This window comes from Arvicanthis niloticus, chromosome 15 (assembly GCF_011762505.2).
Source record: "Arvicanthis niloticus isolate mArvNil1 chromosome 15, mArvNil1.pat.X, whole genome shotgun sequence".
NCBI lineage: Eukaryota > Metazoa > Chordata > Mammalia > Rodentia > Muridae > Arvicanthis > Arvicanthis niloticus.
The window spans coordinates 64357347-64372466 of record NC_047672.1 but is presented as its reverse complement, the minus strand read 5'-3'; the positions used below and the strand labels follow the sequence as shown (position 1 = coordinate 64372466).

At 36.0% G+C, this 15120-nt stretch overlaps 1 protein-coding gene across 1 annotated transcript in view; it reads right to left on the bottom strand.

Moving 5' to 3' along the window:
- The window catches only part of Sema3d (semaphorin 3D), a 185081-nt gene that overhangs the window by 47160 nt on the left and 122801 nt on the right, over positions 1-15120 (bottom strand). The window contains exon 8 of the mRNA XM_034519617.2: positions 6657-6799. Within this exon, the coding sequence (XP_034375508.1) occupies positions 6657-6799 (143 nt within the window). The remainder of the gene's footprint in view (positions 1-6656; positions 6800-15120) is intronic.

Here is a 15120-nt window from a genome sequence, read left to right as displayed (position 1 = left end):
GGGTTCAAATCATGCACCACTCTGCCTAGTTTTATACCATGCTGGATATAAAAAAAATCTATATAGAGTTTCAAAGAAAAGTTTTCTTACTGCTTTTGTTTGTTAACTTGTTTCTTAAGTAATATTTACAGGAAACTGCTAGTGATTTTCTGTTAGAGAACATGAGTGAGACTAGGGATAACCTGTTTAACTATTTCAAAAACTCAGATTATTAGAGATGCAGGACATGGATAAAGAATCATGTTAAAGAATTTAGTGTCTAAGCACTAGCAGGTTAAGTTGGGTAAACATAGGCATGCTTGTGGGTAGTATCAAGGGCTCACTAATTTTTGTTTTAAAAGTTACCGCAAACATTATAAATCCCTTCCCAGGAATTTCTCTGACCGGAAAACAGATGGAAGTACAGGCAAAGCACATGTGTACCTGGGGCACTAAATCTCTCACTTAGGTTGCAAGTGACACACTAAAAGTAAGTAGAAAAACCACAGCTCAGAGGAGATCAATAAATACAGAAAGTGTCATCGGGCTAAAAACACAAATCTTCAAAGGCAGTGATTGTCCAAATAGGGCCATATATCAAAACAGACAATGCAAGCAGAATTGAAGCAAACAGCCATTAATGAGACCCCTAGGCAAGTTATGTGTCAGGACTATCCAAATTGAATTCCTGGCATGGACAAAAGGAAATGCTCAAAACAAAAGGAGAACTGGCATGGCCTGCAGCTGGAACTTGGAGTGGGCTGCGTAACTAAGCCTGCCACAATGCTTCCAAAAATGAAGGGAATCCACCAGTAATCAAAACAGCCTTGAGGTGCCAAACTAAGAGCTAGCCCCAATAAAGGGAGCAACATTTACACACACACACACACACACACACACACACACACACACACACACACACACACGGTAGGGCAGGGTGTATAGATACAGTGGTATCTGAAAGTGCTGAATTTCAAAGTAAATAGACAGAAATCTTTCTATAACTTATTTCATGCTGCTGTGACTCACTATTGAGTCTGTGGAATTCCTCATGGTGGACATCTATATAGTGTAGATTATCTATGACAAAATTTTCTGAGGTATAAGATGGCCCATTTTGTGCTTCAAAATATTGGAAGTTAAAGAAGACTAAATAACTTAATAGAGCTTAACAGGGATTTTGGAAATCATAAAATAGAAAAATCACCCTATTTTAAGTATGAATAGCTGTTAAATAGTTGGACTATAAAGCCATGATCTTATAATTCATTAGTAAACATGCCTGGTAAGGTGAAAATCGTTTTTAGTTTGAAAGAGGGTCTGCACTTGAAGGTTTTCTCCTTGCTTATTATTATTATTAATACGTTAATTGATATCTCTCCTTTTCACGTGTTCTAGCCAAAACTTAATTGTTCTCATTATTAATAAATTTTCACCAGATGTGGCTTGAAATTACTTTGATTGTATTCATAAAATGGGATATATTTATAAATTACAATTTTTTAAATGAGGACAAAAAGAGGATTAGAAAAATGGCTCAATAGTTAAAAGTACTTGCTAGTCTTCCAAAGTACCAGAGTTGATTCCCAATACCCATCTCAGGTGACTCACAGCACCCTGTAATCCCAGCTTCTGAGAGTCAATGATCTTCTGGCTTCTGTGAGTACCTGCAGTCATGTTACATACACTCACACACTTACAGATAAATAAAAATTACAAAGTAAATCATTTTTTCTTAATGAAAACAAAATAACAGTAACTTCTACATTTATAACAAATACAATGTAACCTGGCCATGAGGTTGAGTCTGAAACTCAGAAAAAAGAGATAAGGGAATTGGGAGTGTTTGACGTTAGTGTGTACTACACAGTAGATTCCAGGGCAGCTTGGCCTCCAAAGTGAAATAATTTGTCCAATTCAACAAAAACAACAACAAACGGAAACATAATACAATGCTATTTGTTGTCTATCCAACGTGGTAGTTAACCCACAGGATAGTACTGCCACATTCTTCAGCAGGTGAAGAAGTTCCAATAGTTGAATTGGATCTAAAAGTCTATGAATATTAGATATGATACATGTGAACACGTATTTTTATGTATGAAGAGCAAGGTTTACATTCTAACATGTACGTCTCCTACATCAGACTGTTAAGTGCTTACACCCAGAAATCTATATCAGTCATCAATACCTTCCTGATTATCAGTTATCACAGTTATTATCAGGTAAATCCAAATGCTCTCACATAAGCCTTACATTTATTTGGTATAATAGCTGTGAAAGATGTGGGTATTCATGTTGTGTAGATTAAAAATTGAGAAAGTTACAAGAGGGTATCAGGTATATATCAAGTTGAATGTTTATATCCCATAAGGAGAGGTTATTGGTTATCTGCTGACTGTCAAATATTGGCTTATAAATCCTTATCAGTTTTGGAATGTAACATCATAGAAATCTCCTTCCTTTCTTTCTTTTTTTCTTTCTTTCTTTCTTTCTTTCTTTCTTTCTTTCTTTCTTTCTTTCTTTCTTTCTTCCTTCCTTCCTTCCTTCCTTTCTTTCTTTCTTTCTTTCTTTCTTTCTTTCTTTCTTTCTTTCTTTCTTTCTTTCTTTCCCTTTCTCCTCCTCCTGTCCAGTTTACTCACTATCCTTCCTGTCCATTTTATTTTATTTGCTTGCAAGAACTAGAATTATAGATATCTCACTAAACATCCACTCACAGCAACAGTTTGTTGTTTTAAATCAAAATATCATTACCTTGACTTCTGGTAATTTCCCTTCCCATACTACCATAGCACGCTCATGCATGTGTGTGCGTGTGCACACACGCACAAACCAAAATGTACAAATCTTTCTAAACAATTTCAGGAACTTTTATGACTTAAGAGCCAACATATATCAGTGTCTTTCAAAGTCAAAAGTCCAGTTTCTGCAGTGCCTCAGGTTCATGCGTCCAAGTAGCTTAATATGCAAACATTTTCCATATCCATGCCTTCTATTTTAAAATACAGTTACCAAGAATATAGAAGTGCTTCTATATATACCAAGTATCTTCTGGGATAATATTTACTATGAGACATGTATTTATAAGTTCAATATCATTACAGAAAATGGAACAAGGAAGCAGTTAAAATGTACTGTGAATTCAGTTTTTGATCTTGATAGTCATATTCCAATATAACAGCATATAAGTTATATTGTTAAGTGCTTACACCCAGAAATCTATATCAGTCATCAATACCTTCCTGATTATCAGTTATCATAGTTATTATCAGGTAAATCCAAATGCTCTCACATAAGCCTTACATTTATTTGGTATAATAGCTGTGAAAGATGTGGGTATCCATGTTGTGTAGATTAAAAATTGAGAAAGTTTCAAGAGGGTATCAGGTATATATCAAGTTAAATGTTTATATCCCATAAGGAGAGGTTATGTATTGAATATTGCAGATATGATCATGATCATGATCAATGGTTGAACCGGTCTTTCAATAAAATAATGGCAATTAGTTGCACCTTAGATATGTATAAGTAGATTCTTTTTTTAAATATCTCCTAAATACAATTCCATGTCTTTATTTTAAGTATGTTGGATGTGACAGGCTTCCTAATCACAAGTATTTCTCAATCCAGATGCACTATTCAAGCAGTAGCTAAATGTATCCACCTTGTCCCTCTATTCCTCAAATAATATTGGAGAATTCACTATTGCCTACAGAATAGGGTTCTCATTTGCTAACATGGAGACAAGACTTCTTATCACCTAATTTACAACAAAGACACTGCTCCGCTGACACATGCCTTGAATTCTTGCTACAAGATTTCAGCATTTTTGTGAACAGAATCTACCCTGGCAAATGCTGCATGGAATGCCTGTCCTCCATCTCTCCATGTAGGATAGTCCTATTTACATTCTATGATTCATTACGATCGTCTCTTCTTTGATGTCTTCAAACTTCACTGAGAGCAACTTCTTGTATCTCCTATTTATGTCAGATTTTATTATGAGTACACCCTCAGTGTACATTGAAATTTACTTTTGAGAAAAGGTCAGCAACTTAGAATCAGTATTGTAGTGTGCTTTATAGGGAAGGCGCCTTCTGTTGCTGTTGGTGAAATATTCAAAGATAATGCATGGAAAGATTATAATATTGAACATATTAGCCTTTTACTGTAACAATGCTTAATCTTGTGTATGTGCATGTATGTGTGTGCGTGTGTGTGTGTGCATACATGGGTGTGGTTGTGTGCATGCATGTGTGAGAGTCTGTTCTAGAAACCTCTTACCAGTAACTTTAAGCCAAATAAGTCAAGAAAACAGATTATTCAGCTCAATATAACACCATTTCCTACGCTTCAGACCAGAAGTAGCATGAAATTCTTACGCTGTAAACAGTTCCTTTTCATGCCAAAGTATTAAATAAAAGCAAACAATGGCAGAAAGGACTAAACATTTGTGTTTCCAACTATGGACTGTGGGAAAGCAGCAGAACAAGCAGCATGAAGGGCTCCTATGCTGTCAGAACAACACCTGGCAACATCAGAAAGGCTTCCATGGCCTCCTCTTAATTATACCAAGAGTGAAATCTTCTTTCTTGACTATTTCTTATAATTACCAACTCAATTTTGTCTCATTATAAGGATATGCTTTTTGATATTATTTGACAAAAAATACAGAGATGATATTAAGATGATATTTTAAAAGTAAAGGAACTAAACACAAAAGGAATAAATTCTAAATAATGTCTAAAGAATTCTTTTACACGAAAACAACATAGAAAGTCATAGTGAATATGAGCTGGATAGGCTGCAGGTAAATTTCAGAGAGAGACTTTTGAGCCCGCTGTTATGAGCCTTTGACCAGCAGATCATAGTGAGGAATCATAAGGAGCCACTGCCCACCCCCCCCCCCAAAATGATTAAGAGACGAGACAGACAGAGTGAAAGTCTCTGCTTTGTTCATCAAACTCACCCATTTGATTTGATTCCCACAGTCAGTTAGGCTGATAAGATGACAGAGTTATTGTATAGTCTCAGAGACTATTTAATTTGTGAAGATGCACTTATTGCATTTTTCCCTGCATTTTCAGTATTTCAGGAGTTTGAATCACAGTTTAAAATATAATACTCCATGTTTCACACTGAGAGACCTGCCTGTTTGTATAATTTCTATATAGAAATTAATAACTGTGATAAATGTTAAATCATTCCTCTACCTTTAAGATTCACTTACACTAGAATAAAACCATTACTTTATGATAATAATACTCTATCAAAAGGACTATACACATGAAGAAATTATCACTGAAATTTCCCACAAACAGCATACTTGCCATATCCATTTTCAAAGACTCATGAAATATATTACTGCTTGTAAATTCCTTTTGACATTTTCAGTGTGATTCACTTATTAAAAATGACCAATCTGCTGTGTGGCTTTCAGGGTAGGCATGCTGTTGTTATGTGGCGTGCTTCAGTACCTAAGGCACCAGAAGCAACTCCAGGCATGACCATTCATCCCTAGCAGGAGGATTTAAGGAAAGAGTACAGATTCTTAGACTCTGAAAGAATAAGGATCCTTCTTAGAGATTCTGTCCCCTGTGGGAGAAAAGAGGATCAGTGAGAGAGAATCATTATTGGCTGGGATGGGAGGTACAGAATGATCTGGGCTCACAAGCCGGCTTCATTCAAAAGACATGTTGTCATTGGGCATTGTGGTGATGGTTTATATATCTGCCCCTGGATGTGTTCAAAAGCCTGAGGGTACAGACTGAAACAAAAAGTGACAGGCTTACTTAAAGTAAAGTTTGTTTAAGACCAAAGAAAGATTCCCTGCAGAAGGTATGTATTAACTTAACAGCTCTTGTTCATAGTAATTGATTTATTTCTTCTTAAGAAAGTTTTTTCAGCAGAGGCAAATCCAGGAAGAATACATACATTCAGAAATCAAGGCTTGGCTCCAGAGCTGTCACTGTTCCCTACAGTCTATAGTCAACCAACTAAAAGACTTAATGGAACAAAGTGTGAACGTCTCAAACTGTTAATTTAGTTACAATAATTTACATTAAATGGCAGTATTCAAAACTAATTGCAGTATTCTTGAAAAAAAACATTTTATCTTTTCTTCATTTTTCCTCTAAGAACAGTCTAAGTTAATTGCATAGGATGTATTTAATATTCTAAGATATAGTTATATTTCAAATTAAGTTGGTCCAATTAAAATACATGGTTGTTATGTATGTGAAGTGTGTTATTAAAAACAGAGACATGATTTTGTTAGTGTTTAAGTTTCTCCGAGTAATCTATTTTCAGATAAGTTTGTTTAACACTATATGAAAACCTTGTTCCTTTGGGGATCAGGACAGTGCATGATCTTACTGGAAAGAACAGTAAGTAACAGAGCATCAGGGGCAGAGTGCCAATGACATGCAAGACCAGGGAGGCAGATCAAGCACTGAAAATAAAATTCAATATTTGAAAATAGCTTATCTTTGCTTTCTACAATTACATCTCCAAAATTACGCACACACATATATTACATATAATTATATGTAATAGTATAAACTCTTCTTGCAACTTTATCAATAATGGATGATCACCATTTCTTCAATACTTAAGATGAATTACTTTTACTTCATGCATATAGACATAATTCTTAAGAAAAAATACGTGAATCTTGCCTTACAAACTCTTCCAACTCTTGAAAGAATGCTTCTGTCAGAGGTACTGCTTTCCTGAGATGATTCTCGAAAGAAGAAATATATTTTATCATCATCTGGATTATAGGTGTCTGGAATTGGGAATGTTCCAATAAATTTTGCTCCTGTATGGACAAAAGGAGAGTTACAACTTAAAACAAGAAGATAATCTAGCCAGGACAGTCTTTGTGACTTTTACGTATCAAACAATTAGCAGAATTTTGAAAAAGTGATTTGAGAGGTGAATGTAGGAAACAAGATTTGCAGACAAACATAGGAGAGTTAGAGCATGTGGTAATACAAACAGCTAGGGAACAAGTCTATGAGGAGTTTCTGGATCAGGTGACAATGTGATTGGGGGATACAACTTTTAGTGATTTCAACTAATTCAGTCACAGACCATATAAATTACAGGGATATATCCTGAGAAATAAATTATCTGCTGATGGTATCATTACTATTTAAACATTAGAGAACATAATTACAGGAACATAACTGGCCATCATTTTGCTAGGCAATATAATCTTGTGAGATCTCATTCCATATGGAATATAAATGACTCACTGTTGATCAAAATGTTATGCAGAGGACTTGAGAGGTTTTTTTTCATCTAAAGATTCTGATTTTATATATGTGAGTTTGCTGTCCCTGTCTTCAGACACACCAAAAGAGGGCCTCAGATCCCACTACAAATGGTTGTGATCCACCATGTTGTTGCTGGGAATTGAACTCAGGACCTCTGGAAGAACAGTCATTGTTCTCAACCGCTGAGCCCATCTCTCCAGGTCTTGACTATCTGCATCTATTGTATTGCTAGTCCCCCAACCTAGAACTGACCTGAATACTTACATGTAATTAAAATGGTGCAAAAGCAGAAAGGAGGAGGGGGGATGGGATGGGGGGTTCTATGGAGGGGAAATGGAGAAAGGGGATGAAAATAAAAGATTCTGATTTTATGTTCTCTTTATGATGAGACTGCTTTTTTAATGACTGTGTCATTTGTAAGGAATTTGAGGAAACCTACACATCTCATTAATTATGATAATTGTGGTATTCTTTATTTCACTGTGTGAAATTCACCAGAGTTAGAATAAAACAGACCAGTACTGCCTATGTTATCTCTAGCATATGCCCTAGAGATACTCTTTCTGAGTTTATATTTTAAAGATGATCTTAGGCAATTTTTTTTTACAGATGATCTTAGTGAAAAGTCCAAGAAGCTATTTATGCCTTATATTTTTTTATATGTAATATGGGGATGATAAGGTTATTTGTCTAATAGTATTGAATAGTATCTACTAGTGAGTTAGTATACACAAAAGCACTTAGCAACTGGCAGTACCTAACATTCAATAAATATAAATCATAGCTTGCCACAGTAGCACATACTAGCAATACCAGGTCACAAATACAAGGCCAATAAGGTGATTTTAAAGCTTACCTGTGTAATTTAGTGAGATTCTGTCTCCAAAATAGAAAATACAAAAGGACTAGAGACACCTCAGTGGTAAAGCAGTTTCATAGCTTGTGTTAAGTCTGGGTCCCATCAACAGGACCACAAAAATTACAAACTAAGACAAAGATCAATGTGATGTATTATGATGGAGATATGATGAGAGTGACTGCCATGGTTATGGGCACAATGTGGCTGGGAAACCTCAGCACAGCATGTACTTGCAGTAATGACAGAGTTATTCAAAGTTAACAAAGGCTGTCTGTCTTAACCTAGAAAGGCATCCCTAATATATGGCCAGTTACAAGGTATTTGCATCACAAGAGGAAAAACAACTTTGTTCTGCTTCTAAGGTCCCATAAAGGAAGCTTTGTAGTAGACTTTGTTAAAAGTCATGCTTGCACACACCTCTAATCACATGGATCAAGAATTCAAGACAAACCTTGCCTACGTTCTCAAATCAAAACAACCAAAACATGTTCACATGTTCTCTATCTATCTATCTATCTATCTATCTATCTATCTATTTATCTATCTCTCCTTCTTTCTCTCTCTCTCTTTGTCACACACACACACACACACACACACACACACACACACACACACAGAGGGAGAGAGAGAGAAATCAAGTAATCAGTACTTTTACTACTATCAGCCTAGCCTTCTCTGGCTAGCCCTTAGTCTCCTATTCAATCTCTTATCCAGTAAGAAAAGAGAGGAGAAAAATGCCTAAAGAAACTTTTTTCTTTATTCCTTATTATTTCACAATGCACTCTTGTAATCCTCATAATCCAACTTTGGTTAAGACCCAAACAAATACCTGGAAATTATTTTTTTAAAAAGACTATGAGACTTGAAAACCTTTTACTTTTCAAGGTATCTTAAATTGGCAAGGATTAATCACATTTTTAATCAGGGTTTTGGTCTAGAGTGTGGTCTACCAGCCTAACATTCTAGTTGCTGACCTATTACAATTGATTTTTAGACCTGAAAAAAATTATAATTTTTTTATATCTGTGACTAGGACTTCAATAATTTGATGAAATTAAATCATTACTATTAATGCTAAGGACTGCTAGTATCAAATAATAATTAAGAAATATAAAAAGAATTGGCTTCAGTTTTCATTTGGACTGACAAACATTTGCATATGTAATAAAATGCCGAAACAAGCCAGTTCTGATGCTGCAGTTACCTTAAAAGGAGTGTCATGTGGAAAATGATAACGTTCCTACAGATATAGAACATGGATGGATAATACTCTACAGAATCTCTTAACAATCTCTAATACAGTGGTGTAATTCTGGATGAAAATCTGCAGTCATAAGTTAGCTACGTGGGCATTAAGTGTAAAAAAAAAAAACCAAGATGCTTTGAATCATCTGAATTTATGAGTCACCGACATGGATATGAGCACTCTGTAGATAGGGAAAGGTTGGCCAGTGATGACAATGTATGGCTGGATGAGGGAGAGCGAGGAATGCATAAGTAAACCTTTAGTACGTAGGGTGACCTTAAAGGAGGCCAAGAGAAATTATTTAGAAATTGTAGAAATACGGTTGGCCCTCTTTTAGACAAATACAAGAACATAAAACAGACAGTAATCTGAGCATAATAGATTGCAGCACTTAAATCTAAAAGTAATAAAAGTTATACATGCATCATGATGACTCTTGAAATATATATTTTTGGATCTATATAAGAGGCATAAGTTTATTTTCTAATTTTAAATTTATCATTCTCGTTGACTCTATTATATTCTCTATTATTATGTGCATGGATATTTAGCTAGCATATATATCTTTGCACCACTGGCATGGTGCCACAGACCCAGAAAACGTTCTCAGAATCCCTGAGACTAGAGTTACCTTTGCTTGTGAGCTACTATGTTGGTGCTAGGATTAGAATCCAGATCTTCTGGGAGACCAGGGAGTGATCATTATTGCTGTACCATGTCTCTAGCTTACTAATATACATTTATAATGAAAAGTTAAAATCATTTGGATAGTGGTACAAAATTCATATTCTTGCCAGGTATGGTAGCATATGTCTTTAATTCTAGCAAAAAGATATGGGAGGTGAAAGGAGAAAGTGGAAAGAGACAGAATGTAGGACCAGCAAGATCTACATAGGGATTTCCAAGACAACCAGAGCTATATAGTGAGAACCTATCTTAAACCAAACCAAAACAAGCAACAAACAAACAACCACAAAACCCAAACCATCCAAACCAAAAGACTGAAAATGTATAATCTTTTCTTTAGAAAAAAAAATGAGGACTTCATAATTTGAAACAGAAAAGTGCCAAATAGTCAGACCACATGGAAAGGAAGAAATTGTTTATAAAATATTCTTCAAGCTGAACATGGTTACTCAATCCAAGAACTTTGAATGATGGCGCAGGAAAATTGCTACGAGTTCAGGGCAAGTTTAGTCAGCATAGTAAGCCCTAGGCCAGTGTGGGCTATGGAATGAGCCCTCTAGCACTGAACAAACAACTAAGACAGGCATGTTGGCAGACTCCATTAATGCTAGCACTTGGAAGACAAAGCTAGGTGAATCTCTGAGTTCAAGGCCAGCCTGGTCTACAGAGTGAGTTCCAGGACAACCCGTGTTTTTTTACACAGAGAAAGAAACCTTGTCTCAAAAGTACCTGCCTACCTACCTAACTAACCAATGATTTTGTAAGGCAATTAGATCAGTAATTGAGAGAACGGTCACCTGAGGTGATTTGTGCCGACTGATCTTCACTTGATTTACATAAACAAACATGTAAAGAGTAGAATGAAGAGAGTAGGTCTGAAGAGAGGACAGACATACGGGACATGCTGAGGCCGTGCTGCAGACATAAACAAGGCAACCTTTTTGAAAGTGAAAACACGCAGCTGCAGCCAGAGAATCCCCCCGGAAATGATAGAAATCTGGAGGGTGACAGCAGCCCAGGTTTCAGGATTTCTGCATGACATGAATGGCAGAAATTACCATAGTGTTGCAAGCACTGTTAGATAACATAGAGCATGCAACATCCGTGACTTTGCGTTAATCAGTCACTGCTGATTTTTATTGAGTGTGGTTCTTTTACAAGTCTTGGAAGAAAATTATTTTTGAGGGGAAGTCAAAGCCAACTGTTTATTATATGAAGAAATCTAATTATGGAAGAGAAGAGCGAGTATCAAGTAGTGCTCTGTTCTGTGATTTAAACAATAAACATACTTACAAGCTAAAAATAAATAAAGGTTTTGAGGATAGTGCATTTCTTTCTTTTAGATTACACCAAGGTCTTGTCTTAGAACACTGTTATTAGCATTTTATGATAAAAATTCTTTCCTGATTGGCTGCCAATTTTGGGTAAAAACAGCTATCGTTTAATTAGTGCATGGTTGTTGAATTCAACAATTTAAACCCATAGCAATAGACACCTGGGCTTTATTATGGCAAACTCCCCTCCCCCTGCCATTTAAAACATATGTCCTAATAGGGACAGAGTTTGAAACTATGCGTTTTTAGAACTGAACTTCCAGCATGACACCATGAGGCACAGCTAAATGAAGATGACAAAATCTTAGACTACAGAACATAACCTGTTTTTTTTTTTCTCCCCAAAGCCTCTTTTGCACAGGGTGATCATACCTGCCCCAGTATTCATTATTGACAGTGATTTTCTAGTTGCCTTTGATTTCTTCTTATGTTGTCTTTCAATTGCTTTAACATCTCCTTCCATGTGGGAGAATTTACAAACAACAGAGAGTTTCAACAGAAACTTTAAATTAAACTCCCCTCTAATATGGTAAAAATGAAAATTTAAAACAAAAGTTCCCAGCTACTCCAGAAAGAAAACAAAAACACATGCATTCAAGGTTCATTACTTGTTTTTATGTTCCAAGTGGTGACATTCTGTAGATCCACCCTGAGATCCTAGCAAAAACTCAATCCCATTTGAATAACCATCCTGAGTTGTCCCTGTGGCCCTCTCTTTGTATATAGCTAAAGATTATATTGATGGGGAGTGAGACTGGCTTAAGCTTTACCTAGAACTGCACATAGGGTTTCCCTTCTGTTATTCTGTATCCTGATAACTTAAGAGGGAGTTTCAAGGAAGACCCAGGCACTGAGGAGTCATGGTTCTTGAGTCACGAAGGGGCTGGGAAGTCCTACAGAGAGTCTGAACAGGAGGGACTTTAGCTGTTCTCATTCTGGCTGCTGCCAAATGGGGTAAAGGACATAGCATGGTGTGCATTTAAGGATTTTAATTTTTCTCAGTGGTCTGCAGCTTAATTCTACTAAAGAAAATTCATAAAGCCATAACCATCACTTTAAAAATAGTTGCTCAGCATATGTATGTGTATGTATATGATGTGTATGTATATGATGTATATGCATATGTATATAATCTTAACAATTAAATATTCAATGAATTATCAAATTTTGTTTTTATATTTTCCTTAATTTGATGTTGTCGTAGGCTTAAAATGATTTAGCTTATCACATGTATATAAAAAAGCGAGAATTTGAAATGAAATAGAAGCAAGCACAGGAAGCAAAGCTTAACACAGGATCCTTAATGTAGCTCACAAAAAGGAAATAACACACTGGCATAACGACACAAACGGAAGTGGAAGCCACACTAAACACTGAGCCGACTACTTGATATGTTGATTATGCATCACTTCTTTCAACCTTAGTCTTGTGAACCTCAACAGCAAGCTTCACATCCACATGTAATACAGATGATGAAGAAAGTTCACAAAGATATTGCAGTATGTGACTGCAGAATGTTGGACATATATGAAGCAACAATTATGAAGCAACAATAATTTAAACAAGACATGTTTAAAGACATTCATGCACTGAGGAAAATTTCTTATATTTTTATTCTTCAAAATATGTTGTTCTCCATCTCCCAATGCCACTAAACTGCTGACACATAGTTAAAAAGAATAAGAAACCAAATTTTAAGCTTATTTAAAATTTTTAAGTGCTAGAGATTGAATGTAGACTTTTGTGTATGGTAGGAAAATGATTTCCCACTGAGGCACATGTGCATCTTGGTTTAATTTTTACGAATACTATATAAAGTTTAAATCATCATTGGTTGCTAGTGTTTATATCTGAGTTTTAAACAGAGCAACCCATGGTTCTAGATATTCTGTGGCAAATCCAGTGTTAAATCAGAAGTGACTTTTATTTCCATAACTATTACAAAAAAAAATCAACTTTCTAATTTAGAACAAGCTAGGAGACCTGAACATATCCCTTCTGGATACTGCATCTCAATTTGTGAAGTATGAGGCTAAAATAAAAGTTTCTAAGTTAACATTTCTTTTCATCAATTAGAATAGTTCAGCTGTGTTCTGGCCTTTACATTCCTAACTCAGCCAGAAACTCCCAGTAGTTTTTTGTATTTGCGCCATGTTCTGAGTGAGTGTACAAAATGGCCATTTCTTGCGACAGGATAAAAATGGTCCCCAGCAAAGTCATTATTTTGCCTTTGCCCATCAGTTCTCTCCTCATTATAGGAATGTTACCCAGTTTCTGTAATTTCGTCCTTTGCTCTGGACTGATTTCCAGTGACCAAAAAGTCTTGACTGATTGGGTTTCTGGAAGCAATGGGGTTACTTCATTTTGGCTTTCTGTTCCCTCGGCAAATGGCTGATGAGCTGCTTACACGTACTCAGTTCTGCCCAGACTGCCTTGGCCTCTTCTATAGCTCATCTATGCTCATTTTCTCTATCAATCCTACCCTTTGCTGCCAGACCAAACCTTTGGTGTGCTGTAGCCCCACATGGAGCATACATAAATATGGAACCTGAGTATGAAAACACTATAAGAACATGGATGCTTGCTTGTGCAAAACAAGTATTGCATTCCCTGGAAAGAGTTTAGCATCCAGAGCTGGACACATTAATTCCAATTTCAATCTTACCTGAATATCTAAGAATCTGGCCTCTAATGTCTTCCTGCAAGTAACAAGCAAATAGTAATTTTCTCAAAATTATGCTATTAAATAAAATTGCACTCTAAAGGTGCCCGAGATAACATCTAACATGTATGCCATAAAAAAATTAAAAGGGAGAGATGAAAGTGAGGGAAATTAGTTGGTAAACAATCAAATAGAGGCAATAAAGCTTCTCTGAGACCTTGAGACTTACTGGAGGATAGTGCCCACTAAAAGAGCAAGGTCAATAGAGGGTTTGAAGGAAATGGAGGTGCTTACTGACAGATTAGATAAAGGAGTTGAAGGAGAGGAAGGGACCAAAGAGAAGTTCAAGGTAAATAGGTGGAGGAAGCTAAGAAACGTATGAGAGATAACATCAGGAAACTGACACCAAGGGGCAGTTCAAATGGAAAACGAGATATAAAAATTTTACTTGTAGATTTTGATATGCAATTAAAGTAAAAGGTTATTAAAGAACCAAAACCAGACCGAGTATGGTGGCCATTGTCTTGTTGGAACAAATAATTAGTATGCACACAAGCCTCTAGACCCGTTGGTGATGGTTTTACAAATCAGGTTAATTAAAGTAGGACAGGCCACTTAAAGGTGAGTGAGGCTTCCTCAGGCTATGGTTCCTGAGGGATAAAATGGAACAGAAGAGCTAAGAGCAGCGTTCTTCTCTTGCTGCTTCCTGACTGAGGATGCAACATGAGCAGTTAGACGCTTGAACTGTGAGCCATGAAAAACTCTTCCTTCCTTACATTGCTTTTGTAAGGTGTTTTGGGGTGGCACGAGAAAATCAACCAACACAGAAAGCTACTTGTACAAGGCCTGGATTTGATACTCTTATTTCTCTATAAAACAAATTTTAAATCTAATCTAAGATGAGAATGTAGAAACCCATAGAAACATTTTAAGATGACTTACTAGGAAATGGTGGAAATGAACATTTCAGGAAATAGTCCCTCAACCAAAGAATAGACATAGAAAATGTGATTCATTTACACAGTAGAATATTACCCAGCTATTAAAAAAAAAAGCACATCATGAATTTTGCT